The 19,139-nt window shown below is 47.6% G+C and overlaps 1 protein-coding gene and 1 long non-coding RNA gene across 6 annotated transcripts in view; one reads left to right on the top strand and one right to left on the bottom strand.

Moving 5' to 3' along the window:
- Nucleotides 1-9,503, bottom strand: part of PAX2 (paired box 2) — a 114,973-nt gene extending 105,470 nt beyond the window's left edge. For 3 of the 5 annotated variants that reach the window (XM_072620144.1, XM_072620153.1, XM_072620179.1), the window contains exon 1: nucleotides 9,315-9,503. In XM_072620144.1, the coding sequence (XP_072476245.1) occupies nucleotides 9,315-9,339 (25 nt within the window). In that variant the 5' untranslated portion in view covers nucleotides 9,340-9,503. The remainder of the gene's footprint in view (nucleotides 1-9,314) is intronic. The other 2 variants (XM_072620160.1, XM_072620164.1) reach the window with 1 other exon arrangement.
- On the top strand, nucleotides 6,789-18,869 carry LOC140511179 (uncharacterized). The gene is made up of 2 exons (XR_011969459.1): nucleotides 6,789-7,125; nucleotides 17,778-18,869. It is a non-coding gene; the product is annotated as an uncharacterized lncRNA (long non-coding RNA).
- The last annotated feature ends 270 nt before the right edge of the window (nucleotides 18,870-19,139 follow it).

Below are 19,139 nucleotides of genomic sequence, written 5' to 3'. Positions count from 1 at the left end.
CACATAGTGATGTAATTATATATCTATGTGTGTATATAATGCAATTTGCACATAAAAAGACATAGTCACACACAACACGTGTTCAAAGGCTAAAAACACTAACAAATACGCTCTAGATTTGTTAGGAACTTATAAAAATACTGAGAGAAAACGCAGGCAGGCAGCAGACAGACATACTTGCTGGCCTGAGAGTCCTTCCCCTCCTTCAACTGTCCTTTGCAAACCCAATTTGCACACCCTCTTCAACTTTTTTCAAATAGCTGGTTTCTTTCCCCATAGGCTCTGGTCTGTTCTCAGGCAGCCTAGAAAGGACCCCTGAAGAAGCTTCAGAATAATGAATCAAGGATAAATTTGGCATTCCTCACATAATCCAGAATTCTATGGTAAAGGGCCCTACTTGAAAAGTTTCTGTTTAGCTCTCCTCTTTTTTTCTTTCATCTCTCTCCTGTTCTTCTGGTTAAGATGAATGGGGTGTAGCAAAAAAAGCTAAAAGGAAGGAAGGAGAGAAAAAAGAAAAAAGAGGAAGGAAAAAGAGAAAAGATAAAATGAAGAAAGAAGGAAAGGAAGAAAGAATGAAAAAAGAAAGAAAGAAAAAAGGAAGGAAGGAAGGAAGAAATAAAGAAAGAAAGAAAGGAAGAAAGAAAGAAAGAAAGAAAGAAAGAAAGAAAGAAAGAAAGAAAGAAAGAAAGAAAGAAAGAAAGAAAGAAAAAGAGAGGAAGAGAAAAACAACCCAACCCCAAACACCACCAGGGCTCCGACCTGTCAGGGTTGGTTGCTTTTCCCCTCCGCCTCTAAATGAACCTTTTCTCTCTGGTGTTTTCAAAGCGGCCCCTCCACCCCCCAACCTAGGGGCATTTACACTTCAAACAAGGCGCCCGCCTCCCTGCGGAAATTTAAAGGAAAATAAACTTTTGGGGAGTTGCTCTGATACCGATCTTGGGATTTGCTTCATTAGCCGCCTCTCTGCATCTGATCTGTCCAATAAATCTTCCTTGTGGATCTCAGCTCTGACTCTTTCCCCTCTCCTCGCTTCTTAGGCGCTCCTGACTTCTCCCTCCCTCTCAGAACAGGCAGTTTGACTAGGTATGATCCAGGCCCCCTCCAACCTGCTCTTCTCCAATACCTGGTCTTCACCAGGAACATACAGGCCTCAGGAGCTGCAACCCAGGGGTTCTCCTTTAGCTTGTGTGGCATGCTCTGCTTGTCTGCACTATCTTATTGCTGGGATTTAGACTGCAAGAATATGTCCTTGGTTTGGGCTACAAAACTGTCAATAGTACCACAGGGGATGCTACCAAAAGGCTGTGCATGTGTGTACATACAGGAAGGGTACGAACCATAAGTGCGATTTGCATGCCCATGGATTCCAGACCAGAATCATTGCTGCATATACACATGCACTATAGTCTGCTATTTATATTTGTACCTATATCTATATCTTCTCTTGTGCTTTTACACGTGCCCTCGTGGATGCCTGGGGAAGAACTTCAGAAGAGACTAAGAGTATCCCGTCCTGTTTGTGGCTAGAGCTCCAGCACTCTCCACCCATCACTAGGGCCCTTTATTTCTCCTCTTGCCCTCTTTCAGATTTCCAGGCTGGGACTTCAATGGGGGGAGAAATGGAGGCCAGTGCCTTTGGAAATGGAGGGGGGGAGTTGAAAGCTTCCCCTTTTCCCTCGGATCTTATCACAGTGCATGGGCCTGAGGGTCGAGGGTTGTGTCTCGGGAGGCTGAGTGTCCGGATCCCACAGCTGTAGCCCCTGCATAATGCAAGAAAATCTCACCCTCCCCCCTCCCCCCCCAGTGGCCCTGCCACCTCCTGCCTCCCTCCTTCCTTCCCTCCCTCCACCTCCCGGGGCGCAGCAAGGGGAGCTGGGACTGGGGCTCTGAGGGAGGGGATTAGAAATTCCGAATTAAATGTATCTCCCCAGGAAATGCTCCCCACAGCGCGGACCAAATTAAACGCATTAAAGTTCAGAAAAAGCTGTTTAGAACCAAGGGGGGAAAAACTAGTCCAAGGGGAAGAAAAAGAGAACAAGGAGGAGGAGAAAAGGGAAGGAGAAATGAGGAGGGAGAGAGAGAAAGAGAGACAGAGACAGAGAGAGAAGAGAGAGAGAGAGAGAGAGAGAGAGAGAGAGAGAGAGAGAGAGAGAGAGAGAGAGAGAGAGAGAGAAAGGGGCGGGGGGGGGGGGGGGGGGCTTTGCTCAATGGCGGATCCGCTTCTTCCCTAGTTAAGATGATTAGGAATGGGGCTCCCAAAGTTGGTATGAAAGCGCATACACACATTCACACAAACATAGACATTTGCACACGGGGACACACGAGGGCACACGCTCCTAAGTCCTCAGACATTCAAACACCTATTCAGGCACAGTTGCTGCCACTGCAGCCCTTCCCCATCTCAGCTCAGCCCAGCCCCACTCTTCCTCCTTTTCTCCCCCTGCCCCTCCCCCTCCCCCTTCCCAGCCCTCTGGTCACGTTGGAGGATGGGTTTTTTTTGGAAGAGCTTCTGGTACAATATGGAGCACCATGGGCTGCAATTTCACACTCCACAGCACATTTCCCCTAAAGCTACTTTCTTTTTTTTTCATCTAAGACCCCCTAATTTCTGCTTCTCTCGCTCCCTCGCTCTCTCCCTCCCTCTCGTTCTCTCTCCTTTCTGCTTTTGTCCCTAATATTTGGGTTCCTTGTTGGAGGCCTAGGAGGCTGTCCCTGGCCCCTCTTTTCTTTCCACTTCTACCCCCGCTCCCCCCCCCCCCCCCCCCCCCCCCCCCCCCCCCCCCACTGCTTTAAGCATTTCTCAGCCTGGTCTGTTTGTCCTGCTGAGTCTTGCGCACGTGCTTGGCCCTTTATCCTTACCACCCCCCTTTAACCCTGAGCTTCTTTTCACTATCGGCCTCTACCCAGCGGTGCGACCCGTCCGGCCCTTCTCAGCCCCTTGGAGGGGGTAGAGACAATTTGAGATATCTGGCCACCAAAGCAGCCTCTCTGAGACTGGTCTGAAAGCGCTGAAGCCACTATGTGCTGCTCTCCCGGCGGCTTGTGATGAAGCCCAAAGTGGGCTGAGCCAAGTGTGCAGGCCAGCAGTGACCCCAAAGCCAGCCCATAAGAGGGTAAGTGAGCAGTACCTACTGGCTGGGACTGGCTGGGCTGAGGGCAGCCGTCGAGTAGAAATAGAAACCTTCTGCCTCTTGTGCTATGAAAAGTCAATTCCAACCGAGGTTAGCGTCTTGAAGGCTCAGTGAAGACAGCCCAAGCAAATCCCTCAGAGTAAATACATCATGCCCATGCATTCATGTACATACAAACAGACAAAAACGAGTGCCCAGGAGGAGGGAGCCCATGGATCCCCAAACCACATATGTGTGGGAGGTCGAGGCAGACCTCGGACACCCTGTGGGACCTCGGACACCCAGTTTAATCTGAAGAATACTTTGGGCAAAGTTCATCTTTTCTGCATCTCACAGTCACCCCAAGGGGTGAGGGAAGAGGCAGGAGCTGTGTCGGTGCCTGTGGGACTGAGGCTGTAGGTTTTCACAAAGGCTACTATGCTCTGAGGACTTCTAGAAGTTTCTTCCTTCATCTTTTGCTTGCTATTTCATCTGCAGGTTTTCCCCCCCTCTTTTTCCTACTAACTACTTCCTGACACTATCCCGGTTGGTCAATTTTCTTTTACTGTGTTCTCACTGTTCCTTCCTTCTTGTCTGGCTCTCAGTGCTGATTTCCCTCTCAACAACACAGCTGCTAGAGGAGCAGTCAACTCCTCGGTGGCTTTCCCCCCAACTCTTTCCCTCCCCAACAGCAGGGTTAATTATGGCCTTTGGCGTTGTCCCCTCTCCGGGCCAGTTTGGTGAGACTGCCTGGAGAGCTAGACAGGGCTGGGGTGGGAGGGAATGGAATGAGAAAGGGGATGGAATGAGATTTGAGGAATGAGATCCTGTTCCTCCCGTCCCATCAGCTCCGTCAGCTCCCTTCTCCAAACAAAGGAGAAGAGGGGCACAAACCTCAAAGCCAAACATGACCAGAGCACTGAGTTTGGTTGAGGTGTTTCTAGGGGTGTACTACTGAGAAGCCAACTGGCCAGAAACGAGGCCGGAAAGGAGAGGGAAGGTGAGGGGGAGCGCAGGGAAGGTGACGGAGAGGGGAGATATAATAGGAAAGTAGTAAGAGGGAAGAAAATTGGGTGTGAACTAGGGAAACCCAAAGTATAGAGAAGGCACCTGTTTCTTTGGAAGGGCTGAAGAGGTTGTTTTGGATAGGAAAGAGCTTCCCAATCGGGCAGTTGGACCATCAGTCAGGGAGAAAGCAGCAGAGCGAGGAGCTGGGACTAGGGATGTTGGTAGAGATATAATGATTAACCATCCCCCTCCCCAGTCAGCTTTGAGCCCTCAGTACAACTGAGTGGTAGCTGGGGTGTGGAGGGGGCAGTGTGGTGATGGAATCGGGGATGTCTCCGGCTCTGCTGCTTCTGGCCACCTCAGAGATCAGAGGGGTGAGAGGGAGGGAGTGCTAAGCAAAAGGGGAACACAGTCCTAGGAAGGGGAGGGGCTGAAGTGGGGGGTGTGTGTATGCAACAACAGATGCAGAGTAGAAAAGAGTGAGGGAAATAGCGAGAGCCGGATTTACAGGCGAGGGAAGAAAAAGAAAGGAGACAAAAAGAGGGAGAGGAAAAGAGGGAGAGACACACAGAGGTGGAATTCCTAAAAAAGAAGACTGATGTTTGGAAAAGGGGGGAGGGGGAATAGAGGCAGGACAGGAAGTTTTCTGAGACTTATGATGAGGTACCAAATTTGCTCTCCCTCAACCAAATTCCTCCCCCTTTTCCTTCCTAAGGACTCTTAGGGAAGCAGAAGGAGGATGAGAGTCTAGGAGACTAGAAGGGTGGTGAGAGAGAGGGACAGAGAGATTGGCAGAAACAAAGTGAAGCAGAGAGTGCAACAGAGACAGGAACTGAATAAAAAAGATTAACATGGAAAGAAACAGACTCAAGGTACCAAAAAGAGGGGCGGGGGGAGAGAGAAATAAAGGTGAGACATAGAGTCAGAGAAAGAGAAAGAAGTAAAGTGAGAAACATCAGGAAAAAAGGGAATCTCTGTTCACCTTTGGAGGTCTGTATATCTCTCCTCCATCCCTTCTTCCTTCTTCGCCTCTTTCCCCCTCTCTGAGGTGGGAAAACAAACGTCTTTAGCCCCAGCTGAGAGTGCATATTTATGTTGCTGGATCTCCTAATGCTTTGTATGGTGATGATGGTGAGTGTATGGTTCAGAGGTGTATTTGTGCTAGTGAGTTACATACGTATTGGGGGTGAGAGGAAAGTATGGAGCAACATATACTCAATGAGAAAGAGAGAGAGGGAGGGAGAGAGAGAGATCTGATTGGGAAGGTTCTTAAGGGTCTTTAAATCGTGTTGCCTCTTTCTTGGCCAGAATTCTGCCATCAAGTTCAAATCTTGGCCCCTAACATGAACTTGAAACAAAAGGAGTAAAATGAATCCATGCAGACATAGGTCAAGATCACTTAATATCCAATGTTAAACTTTTTTACAAAAATTAACCGTTCTTCAAGAATCATCCTCCAATTTCTAACTCTGCTGCTCCTAGAAAAGAGAAGGTACAAAGTAAATGTAGGAGCAGTTTCTCAACTTCGAACAAAGCAGCTTCTATCTCCCCTCATCCCCCAAATCTAGGAGAATAATATTCCTGAAAGCTAACTGCTAACAATAACATGCCTCATCTGCCATATCCAATTCAACTAGGATGAACTTTCAATGCTTTTAATGTATATATCTCTGTGGGATGTTTTTTGGGGAGTGAATAGGAGTGAGAAGCGAGGTGTGTGTTTGTTCAACTCAGACATTAGCCACCAAAAAAGGGACTCAGAGAAAACAGCACTCACTATATTTTCGCTTTGCCCCCTGACTTTTTATAGGGAGGCTAACCACACAAGGAAGGGAGGAAAGAGACTGAATAAGTATCTCCTCCAGCAATGATGCCAATCAATCGTTTTTGTCAGCATAGCAATTATACTATATAGCAAACCAAACTCCCGTGGTGTCGAGGCCTTAGGGGATCAGGATGGTGGAGTCAGGCTGAATCCTAGTGTCCTTGTCCAAAGAGGCCGATATTCCCTTCTCCTTCCCCACAGAGGAGGGAGAGCAGATGGACTTGAAGAAGATGAGGTGTCCAGAGAGGAAGAAAGATGAGGATAGGAGAAGTGGGAGAGCTGAAGGAAGAGAGTGAAGAAAAGTGAGAAGAAAAGGAAAAGGGGTGGGAAAGAGACACGTGAGAAGGAAGTAGAGGGAAAGGAGTGGGAGGGGCACTAGAATAAGAGTGGAGAGAAGAGTAGAGGGAGACAGAGAGGGGAATTCTCCAATTAATATTTTAATATTTAATTATTATGTGAAAATAAGCTTTGAGGCCCTGAGAATGCAACTGGCAAAAACGAAATCCTTTTCCTCTCCACCTCCCACCGCTTATTCATCCGCTCCCTCGTTTATTAGAGTTTGCTTTCAGAAGGAGCAGGCTCAATGAAACTCAAACAAAACCCGTATCCTTCGGAAATCCCGCTTGAACGGCAGCGGCCGTCCTCCGCAGGGCTTGTTCGGGTGTGTCTTTATCATACTGAACTAGCAGGATCCGGAGGGGCACAGTCTAAGGCGGTGGGAAGTGGGGTCCAGTTGGAGGATGCCAAAGGTCTCCCAGACCTGGCGTGGCGCTGAGGCTGGCCCTACTATGCTGGAGGAGAAGAAGAAAGGAGAAAAGTATGTGTAGGGGCCGGGGACAGGAGAGAGAGAAAAAGAGGGAATGAGAAAAAGAGGGAGAAAGAAAGAGAGGAAGTCCGAATGGCTCTTCCCAGGAGCCGGGAGGGGAGCCGATTTCTTCTTTATAACCCTGGCCCTCCCTCCCTCCCTCTTCTGCTCCCTCTCCCGCTCCCGCCTCTGTCCCTCCCCCTCCCTGAAGCCACAGCGCAGCCGAGAGCACAGAGCGCCAAGTAGAGGGAGGGAAGGAGGGAGGAAGGGGCGCGGGCCCCGGCTCTCGGCCCAGCTGCCTTGGTGCCTGCATTCCCGTCTCCTCCAACTAGCCCCGAGGAGCAGGGAGCCTGCTGGCAGAGCTGGGGCAGGTGCAGGTAGGCATGGGCACAGGAGGGGGGGGGATGTCTATGCCCCTTGGAAAACCGGGACGAAACCCTGACTCTTTCCCACTCCTGTGTCTGTCTAGCCGCACCATCTATTTTTCCAACACGGGAGTCAGGAGGTGGTGTCCGGAAAGTTTGTGAGGACCAGGGGAGCTAGAGGGAGCTGCTTGGCTCCAGCCAAGCCAGTTGGGCAGCCTCCTGTGCTCCCGCAGGTTTTGCGATTATTTGTCCTTCCCCGCAAAACCCCACAGGATCGGTAGGAGCTGCGTAGGGATGGAGGTTGCTTATCTGGAAGGAAAGTTGAAGCGAAATGAAGCAAGGTCTGTGTATCACTTCCAGAAAGAAAGGCAGAAGCTATGTTAATGGACCTGAAAGGGAACAAGGTACATTGTACGAGAGAAGAGAAAAGGAGAAAGCTAGGTAGGAAGAATCCCAGAGGAAGGAAGAAGACGCGGGAGAAAAGGACAGATAGAGATAGAGGGACAGAGCCGAAATCCTAAACACGCAGAGAAAGGGGAGAGGTTCCCAGGAAGGCTGAGCTATTAACTCTGTCCTTGGGCTGCATATTTATACGGTCGAGGGGGTGCACAGATGGACTCTCAATTGAATTCCATCTTCAACACCATCAGAGATTGATTTTCTACTCGCTTTTAATTTTGCCATAATTAATTAGATCATTACAACTGTTTGCTATTGATCTCCCTACTTAAACCTTCGGTGCGGAGGGGTTTCTCTGGGTTCCGAAAACCCCGGGGGAGGTCAGAGGAAGCTCAAGTCGGCAGCTCAGCGTCCGACGAGGAGGCCTAGATCTTAAGCTAGGCAGGCCTGAGAGAAGGCGGCCTTTGGGGCAAGAAGGCCGAAAAGTGAGCTACGCTTCCCAGCTGGCTTGGGTCGTTTCATTGTCAAAGGAAAAGAGATTTGAGCAGGCCCTTCAAAGAGGCAACCTGAGCAGGCAGGGTAGCAGAAAGGTGACAGTGTAAGAATAAAAAAGAAAACTAGCAGGAGCTGGGATGGGTGGGAAGGGAAGATGCGAGGGTGTTGGGTCCCATTCTAATTAAGAAGGAGACTCGAGACCTACTGCTTTGGGGAAGACTCAGAAGCCTTCACCCTCCAAATACTAACATCCTCTCAGCCACCACCACCTCTCCCATACCTAGTGAGAACATCCCAAGAAACTGAGGCGGCTTAAAGATTTTAACCACAAACTCAAATTGAGTTTGGAATCTGTGTTCCAGGGCAGACGGGAGCTTCAGGGCCCTGGGAAAGAGGGAAGGGAGTGGGAAAAGGCAACCACTCTACTAACTGACCCGCTCAAGCAGCCGAGCACTTCTGACCCTTCTCGTTAGCACTCCGGGTTTCTCAGGACTCCCTTCACTCTTCCTGCTGTTGGGCGACTTCCCAGGAAGGACAGTCCCCTGAATAGGGCAATCACTTCCGTGCCAAGCTTCTGGGAGGGGGGGTACTTCCAAAGACTTCTCACACACATTTGCCTCCCCATCCCACGCACCAATGCACTGCTGTGCCCAAACTTTTAGTAACTTAAGCGGCGTATTTACAAGAGAAATGAAATAATAAAAAAGGAAGAGCAAGTAGAAAAAAGAAGGTAAAGAAAGAAAAAAAAAGAACCAAAAAGATTTCTGTTGTAAGACCAAGGAGAATTTTGAAAACTCACTTTTTTCCAGAGAAAACTTTTTGGTGGTGGATTTAACAAACCCAAGCAAGGACACAAGGCTGGAGGCGACCCAAGTAGCTGGGAAAGGGCGAGCCTCCGAGCCACTGACCCTACGCTCGGTGACCACCATACTCCTCACCTCCCCTTCCCCCGCCCCCCACTGGGCGACCCTTAGAGACTAAGGGCACGGAAACTCAGACTAGCTTCTCCCACCGACTGAAGTAGTTGCCCCTCCCCCCTCCTCCAAGCCTCAAGAGAGATCCGCCTTCAGTAGGTGGCCCGCTTGCAGTCCGGCTCTCCAAGCCAGCCATCTCCCACCTCTACCCCACCATCTCTAACTCCCCTTCTCAAAACAGCCCCCACTTGGGTGGGCACTCCGGAAAGACTGGAGACTAGGAAGTTTAGGGGCAGATGTCGGGGACACCAGGCTGCGGCGGAGGCCCCAGTTTCACTCGCTCAAGCTGCTTTGGGTTTGAAGTGGGTCCCCCACCCCACCCCCACCCCTTACCTGTACGCCCTGCGCCCTGAGCCATTCTCGAGTCCCCCTTGTCAGTGTGGCCGCAGCGGTGCAATCTGGCCTCCTGAGCTCTCAGCCTTCCCCACTGCCGCTTTCCCAAGATCGGGCGCAGCCACCCAAAACTGACCGGCTCAGATAACCTAGCTAACTCTCCTCTCGCGCTGGCGCTCTCTCTCTCTCTCTCTCTCTCTCTCTCTTTCTCTCTCACTCTCTTCTCTCTCTCTCTCTCTCTCTCTCTCTCTCTCTCTCTCTCTCTCTCTCTCTCACACACACACACACACACACACACACACAGCAACACTAAGACATAGCCACACTCGGAGGAACCACATACTCAGAACTCCACGCATTCATACGAAGTAAGCCTCGAGGACACAAACCTACAGTTGCTCACCTAGACACCTCACCACCACCACCAATCTACACGCTCAAAAGGCAGTCGATACCAGAGAGATACCCTAGATACACAGTCATTGACTATCTTCGTTCACCCACTTCCCAGCACACTCACCCAGTCACACTCTCCTACACCCTCACAGGCACACACATTCTCTAATATATTCGCACACTCCGGCATACTCAGTCATACACTCCACATTGCACACTCCCAGCATACTCATACACATCCTCAGTCATACATTCCATGAAATAAACTCACAGTCACACACTCCCTCACATTCTTAGTCACACACTCCATTAATACTCACAGTCACATACACTCCCTGACATACACAATCACACACTCCCTGACACACACAGCCACATTCTCCCCCACATCTTCACAAGTCACACACTCCCTGACACTTAGTCACACACTGACAACCTTAATCACACTCCCTGAAATACAATCACACATTCCCAGAGGTTGTAGTAGTCACATACCTCTCCACATTCTCACACTCATCCACTCACAACTCAACCTTCTCACACATTTCTGGACACCTTCACAGTCATAAATGCACTTCCAACTATCTATCACACTCATTAAAGAATGTATGTAGACTTTCAAACTTATAGGTAAGGATCTGGAAGCTTTTAACAAAAAAAAACTCATAAAGAAAGAAGGATCCCAGTGGGAGGATACAGTTTGGGGCCTGGAGGAAAAGAGAGGAAAGCCAAACCAGGGCCCACTGTCCTCTGGTCAGACAACCATTGGATGCCAGGCCTCTTTTTTCTCTCTGAGTCACTTTTGGGAAATGGTATTGCCAGTCTGAGGTTGAGAAATTAACTTCAAGTGAGAGAAGTGCTCTCTCTCTGTCACACACACATACTGTCACATACATACATTACATATATATATATATATATGTACGTGTATATGTGTGTGTGCATGTATACTCTCACCCAGTGGACTTTCTTATACATATCGGCACTGTTACTGACATACATCCTATCAAGAACTCATACCCTAATACCCCTCTCACTTTTTCTCTCCCGCACTCTTAAACTCTTTCTCACATCTACACATATCATTCTGTCACACCCCCACAATCTTGTACATCCTTCCCCATACCCATATACCACTTCTCACAGCTTAACAAAATCACCCACACCCAAACAATGACTCCATGACCTTGCATTTCTTATGACACCTTTGTTTGCACACATAGAGAGGTACAAAGGCTCTTGAGTTCTTCAGGCTGCTAGGGTAATCAGTCTGGAAAGCTCAAGGCTTGATCAGAGATGTCCTGCTTAGGCTCCACACTCCACTTTCCCTGTGTCTGGCCTGCCCCAGCTTGCCCCAGTAGAATCAATCCACCCCTGAAGCAGGTCCTCTCTTCTCCCCATCCATACCATTTGTGAAAGGACACTTGAAGAAGATGAACATCAAATCCCTGTCTACAGATTTTAAATTACACATTTTTCTAAATGAAGATAAAAATTCTACTCTTAGGGCCAAATTCAGGTGCCAGAGTCATTGGTAAAACCTGAGTAAGGCTTTCCTTTTTTTTTTTTTAAGTCAAACAATGACAGAAACTCAAAGAATTTAAAACCTAGACATACTTGTATTATCCAGCCAGCATGATCCACTTCATCCTGCTCTAGCCTCCAGTTTGGCTTACCCAGAGTCCTTTCATGGTTGGAGAAATAAAAGCCTGGACACACAGAAACAGAGAGTTTCGGGGATACACAAATCTTTTCATACAGCTAAAGTCACCCATCAGTCTGTCAGTCACACTTTCCCACAAACACCCAAATTCAAAGGTTTCTCCTCTCACAGATTCACAAAACCACACCATGATACACTTCCCCTCACAAGCAAATACTTATCTTGCACTTTTATAGAAACTACAAAATTACTTCCTAAAGTATATAATGAAGAATCTTTTATGGAGATTCAGTTGCACACAATGTATCTTCAAGTACAAGGTCATGCATAAATAAGCACCTGGAACAGAGAGACACTCAGATGGAAGTCCTTATTCCCTGGACTGCTCCTGGCCCTGTAGACCTCCTTGGTGGAGAGTTACTTGGGCAGAGGGGACAAGATGGCCAGAATAGTGTGTGTTGGGGGTGAGATTCTATAAGAGAAGAGGAATGGTGTCTAGATAGAACCCTAAGCAAGGCTGAGTGGGAGGGTGTTGCTTCTAGGGAAGTCTGGCAAACCCCTTCTGTACTGCTCAGCAACAGCCCAGGGCTTTGGGAAAACATTTAGTCTCAGAAAAAAAAAAAGTGGCCTCAAGAAGAGTTTCTGGTTCTTTGTCTTCAGATGCCTAGACCCCAAACCTAGCTTTTTCTCTTGGACCTTTTTGCTCCCTCCCCCATTGACTGAAAGTCTCTCTCAGGTTCTCCAAGGAGTCCCAGGAAAAATGATCCACCATCCTATTGATTCTTCCTTAGTATTACATTTTCACATTTGTTAAATTGGTTTTAAAAGCTTCTCCCCGCACCCCCATTGTTATTGTCTTTTCAGATCCTGTGGTCTGGGGGCATAACAGAGTTCTTAAAACCCCCCTCCCCACCTGGTGATTCTGCTGTCATTACAGTGCCCTTAGCCCCTACCTCCATGAATATTACAGGCTTCTTGATAAGTGGGATTGTGTTTTGGTATCTTTTTTAGGAAAAGAAGGTGATTGGAGATCCAGACACTGGGTAGAGGTGGAAAATGGGATGTGGGAAGGGCTCAGCTGACAGAACCCTTCAGCTGACTCAGCCCCACCCTAGAGATTCCAAAGACATACCCTAGGATCTTTTGCACATAATCCAGCCCTCTAGGGTTCCTTTACTGAATTTTGGAGCAAGAAAAAGAGAGAAAGTTTCAAAGATCACTTTCTGTTTGTTCATGTCACCCACCCCCCCACCAAGAATAAAGGGGAAATAAGAAAAGTAGATGTCCACCCCATTTCTCCCCCCTTCAACCTAGAGGGAGAGCAGTATGCTTTTACCAGCTACAGAAACCCCAACACTCCACACAAGTTCTGGTAATCATTAACTGTTCATTGGAAGGGAGGAAAGAATTCAACTTAAGGGTAGGTGAGGGATAAAGGGAAAGACACGCAGGGAGAGAGACAGAGACAGAAGCAGAGAGACAAAGAGAGGGAAGAAAAAGGAATGAGTAAGAGAGAGAAAACTCAGAGAGAGGCAGAGATAAAGAAAGAAAGAAAAATAGAGGGAAAGAGGAAGAGACAGAGAGAATGAAAAGAAAGAGGAAAAGGTAGGGAGACAGTGGAAGCCAGCGTCTCCTCCAGAAAGCCTCAGACCTCAACTGGGACAAGCCCTGGGCCTTCGGTTCTGGGAGGAGTGACTGGTACAAGAAGGTAGCAATGGGCAGATGTGAAGAAAGCCAGGGGCAGCGGAATGTGTCTCCCCGATGTGTTTATCCCCTAATCAGTTCATTAGTTATAAACAACATGACATTAGAAGTTAGGAGGCAGTTGATATTAATTTTTATTTAACTAGTTGATGTTTAATCCGTCACGCCAGGCTGGGGAGCAGCGAGAAAGATCTTCCTGACAGAAAACCAGTTAGAACTTCATAAGGCGCAATCAGTGTCCGGGCTTTGGAACAAACGAGAGAGACAGAGACAGAGAGACACAGCTAGGGACAGAGAGACAGGGACAAAGAGGCAGTCAAGCAGCAAGGGAGCAAGCGGCCCGCAGGTAGAAGGGTGGGTTTTTGTTTTCGGTTGTGGTTGTGGATTTTTAAGAAACGGGAAGGCAGACCAAGGGCAGAGGGGAACCGGCCAGGAATTTAAAGCACCTCCCCCATCCCCCACCCGAAAGGATAAAACAAAAGAAGGAGAAAATCCGAGAGGGGAAGGCGAGGTGAGGCCACAAACACCACCAGCCAGTGGCTCCGGACTTTGCCGCAGGACTCCCCACCTGGTCACCGTCCAGGCACAGCCGGGCAGTGACGGACTGGGAAATCCTGCTGCGGAGCTCCGAGGCGGACAGAGCTCACCCAGGCCAAGAATAGCGAGGGCAGGCTGCCTGGGATTGCTTGTGGGGAAAAAGAGAGCGCATACTCCTCCGTCTTCCTGAGAAAGTGTCCTCTGTAATGAATGGGGCTGGGGTTGGGTAGGGAATAAGCGTAGAGCGAATGAGAACCGACTCTGAGGGGAAAGTCACTGTCTCTTCAGGAGTCTAGGGAGGGTAGAGAACTTTGGGTCGCGAGGAGAAGGCAAGCAGAGGTTTTCGGGAATGGGCTGAAATAACAGTAAATAGCTTAAGTCTGAGAAAGTTTGGAGCGTGCCTACTCAAGAAAGTGTCTGAAAATGCGTTTCTCTGAAAATGGGTGACTGTATTTGTGTGGGCATCTCTAGGTGTGAGCGGGTGGGTGCACAAGTCGTGCACACACGGGTTCAGCACACATAAGCACGTGCAGTCGGCTTTTTCCACATACACTTGTAAGCTGCCCTGGTTTCGTCACGGTTTTCTGAGCCGGGCGCGGGAGTGGGGGTGGGGGCTGTAGTTTTCCTACTCGAAGGGCCGGTTTGTTGGTTCAGGGGGATCCTTGTCGATTTGGGGACAGATCCAGAGAATCTCATTATTTGCATGTTAATCTGCCTCCGCCGCGCAAAGGAAATCGTTTGAATTCCGAAGAAAATTGCCTCTTGCCAACGGTTAATAGTTAACTCCTACGGAAAAGTTCCCAGGGTAAGGAAAGAAAGACAGAAAGACAGAGAAAAGAAAGAAAGAAAGGAAGAAAGAAAGGAAGGAAGGAAGGAAGGAAGGAAGGAAGGAAGGAAGGAAGGAAGGAAGGAAGAAAGAAGGAAAGAAGGAAAGAAGGAAGGAAAGAAGGAAAGAAAGAAAAAGAAAAAAGGAAGGAAGGAAAGAAAAAAGAAAAGAAAGGAAAGAAAGAAGAAAAGAAAAGAAGGAAAGAAGAAAGGAAAGAAAAAAGAAAAGAAAGGAAAGAAAGAAGAAAAGGAAGGAAGGAAAGAAGAAAAGAAAAGAGAAACCCGAGCGAAGGGCGAAGCACGAGGGCCGGCGGGCACTGCGACACAGGGAGGGCTGCCTCAGATCTCTCCTCTTCCCGACACTTAGCTTGATTCTATTTTCTTCTCAGCTCCCGGGCCGCTGGCCGCGGACCGCGAGCCCGAGACCCGTCATTAGGGTAGTTTAGCTCACCAGACCCTTTCTTTTGGAAATTTCTCCTTGTTTTGAAGCTCAGTTCAGCACCTGACTTTTACTGGAGAAGAAAATGATCCCTAAAGGAGCTTTTGAAGGAGAAACTGCAGGAGAGACGAAAAAGTCTGACAGGCGCTGGGAAATCAGTACAAAAAAACGCATGTATAGACAGACATTGCTAGTGGAGATAAATATAACAGAGGAAGAAACCCTAGCAAAAGTAGAAGAAGAAGGCAGGGAAAGGATAGATGAGAAGCAAAAGAAAAGGAAAGTCAGAGAGAAGTAAGGAGAGGAGAAAGTGAAAGGGGAAAGGAAGGAGAAAGAGAGAAATAAATAGGAAAAAGAGGAGAAGGAATAAACCGTAAATGACTTCTTGTTTTTAATCATTAGTGCCCCAAGGGAGCTTTGGCAAGGAGCTAAAGTGCGCCCCGCAGAGGCTGGGCCTCAGGGACGCCCCACAGTAAAAGCTGGAGTTACTCTAGCCCTGTCTGCAGCAGACCTTAGATTCCAGGTGCAGACCAGGTATTTGAAATGGGGATTTGGAGTTAGGAATTCGCTTGAGTGAAACAGACGCACTTGTGGGGGTGCGATGGGCCTGGGGGTTTGGGGGTGGAGATAAGTCTCAGGACTGTGTATTCGAAATTGAAGGAAGGGGACCTGCACTTGACTAAGACTTGAGGATTTGAGGCAGAGGACGAGTTCTAATTCCTCATCAATCACTTTTCTTGAATGCTCAGCATAAGCCAGGTGTTTTTTGCAGTATCAGACGAAAACTGGGGAGTTCTGGGACAGAACAGGGCAGAAGCTGTTTACCCAATTTGGGGAGGATTAAATCAGAGCTGCTCTGAAATTCTGACTCCCACCGAGTTCATTCATTTGTCCTCTGGGCTGGTTTCCACTCCACCATCACACACCCGGAGGTTCAGAATATTGGTTTCAGGGAAGCAGTCGAGAAGAAATTACACCCACTGGCCAGCGGAGGGCGCATTTCCCAAGCAACCTCTTTCCTAAAGGGCAGAAAGAGGTATATAAATTGCAGAATCCGCAGAATCTTCCTGATTCTTTGAGACTAGGGAGAGAAGAAAAGAGGAGATAGAGAGACAGAGAAAGAAAGAGAGAGAGACAGAGGCAGAGGCAGAAAGAGACAGAGAGTGAGGAAGGAAGAAAGAGGAGAGAGAGAGGATATTCTTTGGTGGAACTTTCCCTAGACACTTTCTCAAACCGCCTCAAGATTAAGAGCTTGAGAGGACATACTTTAAAAGAAAAGTAAACTGAGGCTGGGGGTGACTTGCTAAAGTCCAAGACCTAAAAAGTGTAGGAGATGAGGCTAGAACTTTCCTGATCCCAGGGACAGTGCCTGTTAAACCACTTCATCTTCTTTCTGATCTAACAAGTTTTTTTGGTGACCATCAGAATTGACTCATCTGTACCACCCTGAGCTTATCCACCTGCTCTGCCCCTTCTCCCACATGCATATCATCTCTAGACTGGCCGTACACCCTGTCCTTTCCAGGAATTACAGGCTAGGAAGCTTCGGTCTCTTATACTACATACAAAAAACAAAAGGCCATACAGAAATGTGTGTGTGTGTGTGTGTGTGTGTGTGTGTGTGTGTGTGTGTGTGTATTGTGTGAAGGGCAGGGGGCAGACTTGCTTTGCACTGAGCCTATCACACTCTTAAGAATTCTCTTTGCACTATTCAGCTGTTTGTAATTAGAGGTTCACATCTGAAAAATGAATGGCTAGATTTGAGGGGTCATTCTGGTTGCACCCAACTTTTCCATTTGGCCCATGGGAAGTATTTAGCACTAGCAGTCTGCCCAAGCAGGAAGCAAGAGAACTATAGGGCACAGCAGGGAAGATGTGGTCTCCTGGAACTGCATTGCATCCACTTGGAGAAAAGAAAATACGAGGGCTTTAAAAAAATTCCTTACCGTTTTTTGCCCTCACTTCCTCCTACCCTCACCCCTCCTCTGACTGGACTTAGTGTTTGTGGAGCAAAGAAAGATAGCTGTCCTTGGGGGTGTCATGCCACCTTCACTCTTCTGTCAGCCTGCTGTGTGGAACAACCACCTCGGCAGAACAGTTCTTAGGGTTATAGATTTTATAACTTAAGGGATTTTAAAGATTGTATAGTACATCTCCCTCTTTCTACAAATTAGTAAACTAAGGCTCCAAGTTTAAATGGCTTACCCAAGGTCACATAGGTCCACTGCCTGCAGGCCAGAACTCTTCAGAAGATTGAACCTCTTGACACCTAACCTTAAATCAATCATTCATTAGTTATTGAGCCTCTAAATGTATAAAACCTCCTTCTAGGTTTGGGCAGATAGAGAGACTGTCACATCTCCTGCCCTTAGGGAGCTCAACAGTTCATTTCAATTCAGCAAACATTTATTAAACACCAAGTATGTGCAAGGCTGGACACCCACTCAAAAAGCCAATTCAAAAAGCAGGTAATTTGTAGTAGGTATTAAAGCAGTAATCAGATGGTAATAGAGGAATCCTAAGGGGAGAGAGATCAGAGTAGGCTACAACAGTCAGGGAAGGTTTGGGGGGAAATTGATCTTTAGCTTGGCTTTCAAAAGCAGGTAGAATTTGGAGAAGAGGAAGAGGTACCCTTGGGACAATCCTTCACAAATTTTGGTGAGGCTTTCATGGTCCCTGCATGTAGATGACCCTCAAATCCTGGGAAGCAGAGAATTTGGCATCCTGAGCTGGGTCTCAGATGTTTGTGGATTAGAGAGAAGAAACTGAAATCAGCCAGCTAACCAGGGGTTTTCTCACTTGGTGAGAGTCACATTCTATTTTGATCTAATTCTGTGGAATCAAAAACTACTCCAGACTATTTGAGTTCTCACAATTTGTTAATCCTTTTATTTTCCAGACCTAACTTCAACTCTCCCTATGCTACAGTTCCTCTGCTTCCTGCTTTCACCATCTTGAGTTTCCTCCTGTCTCTCTGAGGAGTGGAGGCCAGAGCCAGCTTGGATAAGGACAGTGGTTTGATTTCTGCTGGAACCAGTGGGAAGGCCACTCCCTACTTCTTCCTGCTCACCCATATAGGAGCTCTAGTATTTGAGTGTGTGTGTGTGTGTGTGTGTGTGTGTGTGTGTGTGTGTGTGTTTGTATGTGCTCATGCATATGCTTGCAGAATAAGGGGTTTTGGATCCACTTAGCTGCTACTTTAAGAACATAATAGATTTCATTTAAAGTACATGGAGAACCCTAAATCTCCCCCCACACACACACACCTTTTGCAACTTATTCTGGTGAGCCATAACTGACTCCTCAATCCTTTCCACCCCAGACCCACTACCTGCTCTCTGGGAGGACTAGCCTTTATTGGATTGTTCAGGAGTCCTCACCCCAGTCCAACAGCTATGGACCAGGAGTGGGAATCAGCTTCCAGAACTGACCAAGCAATCAGTGGCTCCTCTATACTAACCCTGCCGGTAAGCCAACCTGATCCTGCTCCAAGCTTCCCTGAGCTTTCGGGAGGCAGATGCTACACTTCAAAGACCAAGCTGAAGGAGAAATGGCCCTTTATAAGGAGCCAGAGGTTTTAAAAAGGAAAAGAATAATTTCCAGGTCACTCTTCCCTAGTTGATTATTGAGGAGGGCTGTTCCCCTGGTGTGTATATGTGTGTGTGTGTGTGTGTGTGCATAGAATCAATGAATTATATAATGTAATAACTGAATATCTGTTTAGACCCCCTCCCCTTTTAACAGAGGAGGAAACTGAGACTTGGAAAAATTCTGTATGTTTGTCTGCACATATATACACACACATGTCTTTGTATGTATTCTACATGTATGTATTTGTGCATGTCTCTATATTGTGTATTTGTGTTTATCTCTCTGGGATTGTATATCTATCTGTATCTGTATATATGCTCCTATGTCTGGGTATGACCATGACTTTATATATGTATGTGTATATAAGATGTGACTATAAAATTAGATGACAACCATCCAACCTGAACTTATGCACCTTTATGAGCATAGCACCGCCTTTAACTGGTTGCTTTGGGAGGGCAACCACTTGTTCCAACAAGTCTTCCATTGCAGGAAATGTTCTAGAAATTCACTCTTGTTTGTGAATTGCCTTTGGAAACCACTGTACATACTTCTGAATATCTTCCATGATTAAAAAAAAATCTTTGTCCTTTGAAAGATAGATTTGATATTCAAAAATTGTCCAAAGGGCTTCAGAGAAGAGTGTGAGGTGTGAGTAGGGAGATGGGTT

This window comes from Notamacropus eugenii, chromosome 1 (genome assembly GCF_028372415.1).
Source record: "Notamacropus eugenii isolate mMacEug1 chromosome 1, mMacEug1.pri_v2, whole genome shotgun sequence".
NCBI classification, from domain to species: Eukaryota; Metazoa; Chordata; class Mammalia; order Diprotodontia; family Macropodidae; genus Notamacropus; species Notamacropus eugenii.
Note: the sequence above shows the minus strand (reverse complement) of the source record. Positions and strands in the feature narration are given on the sequence as shown.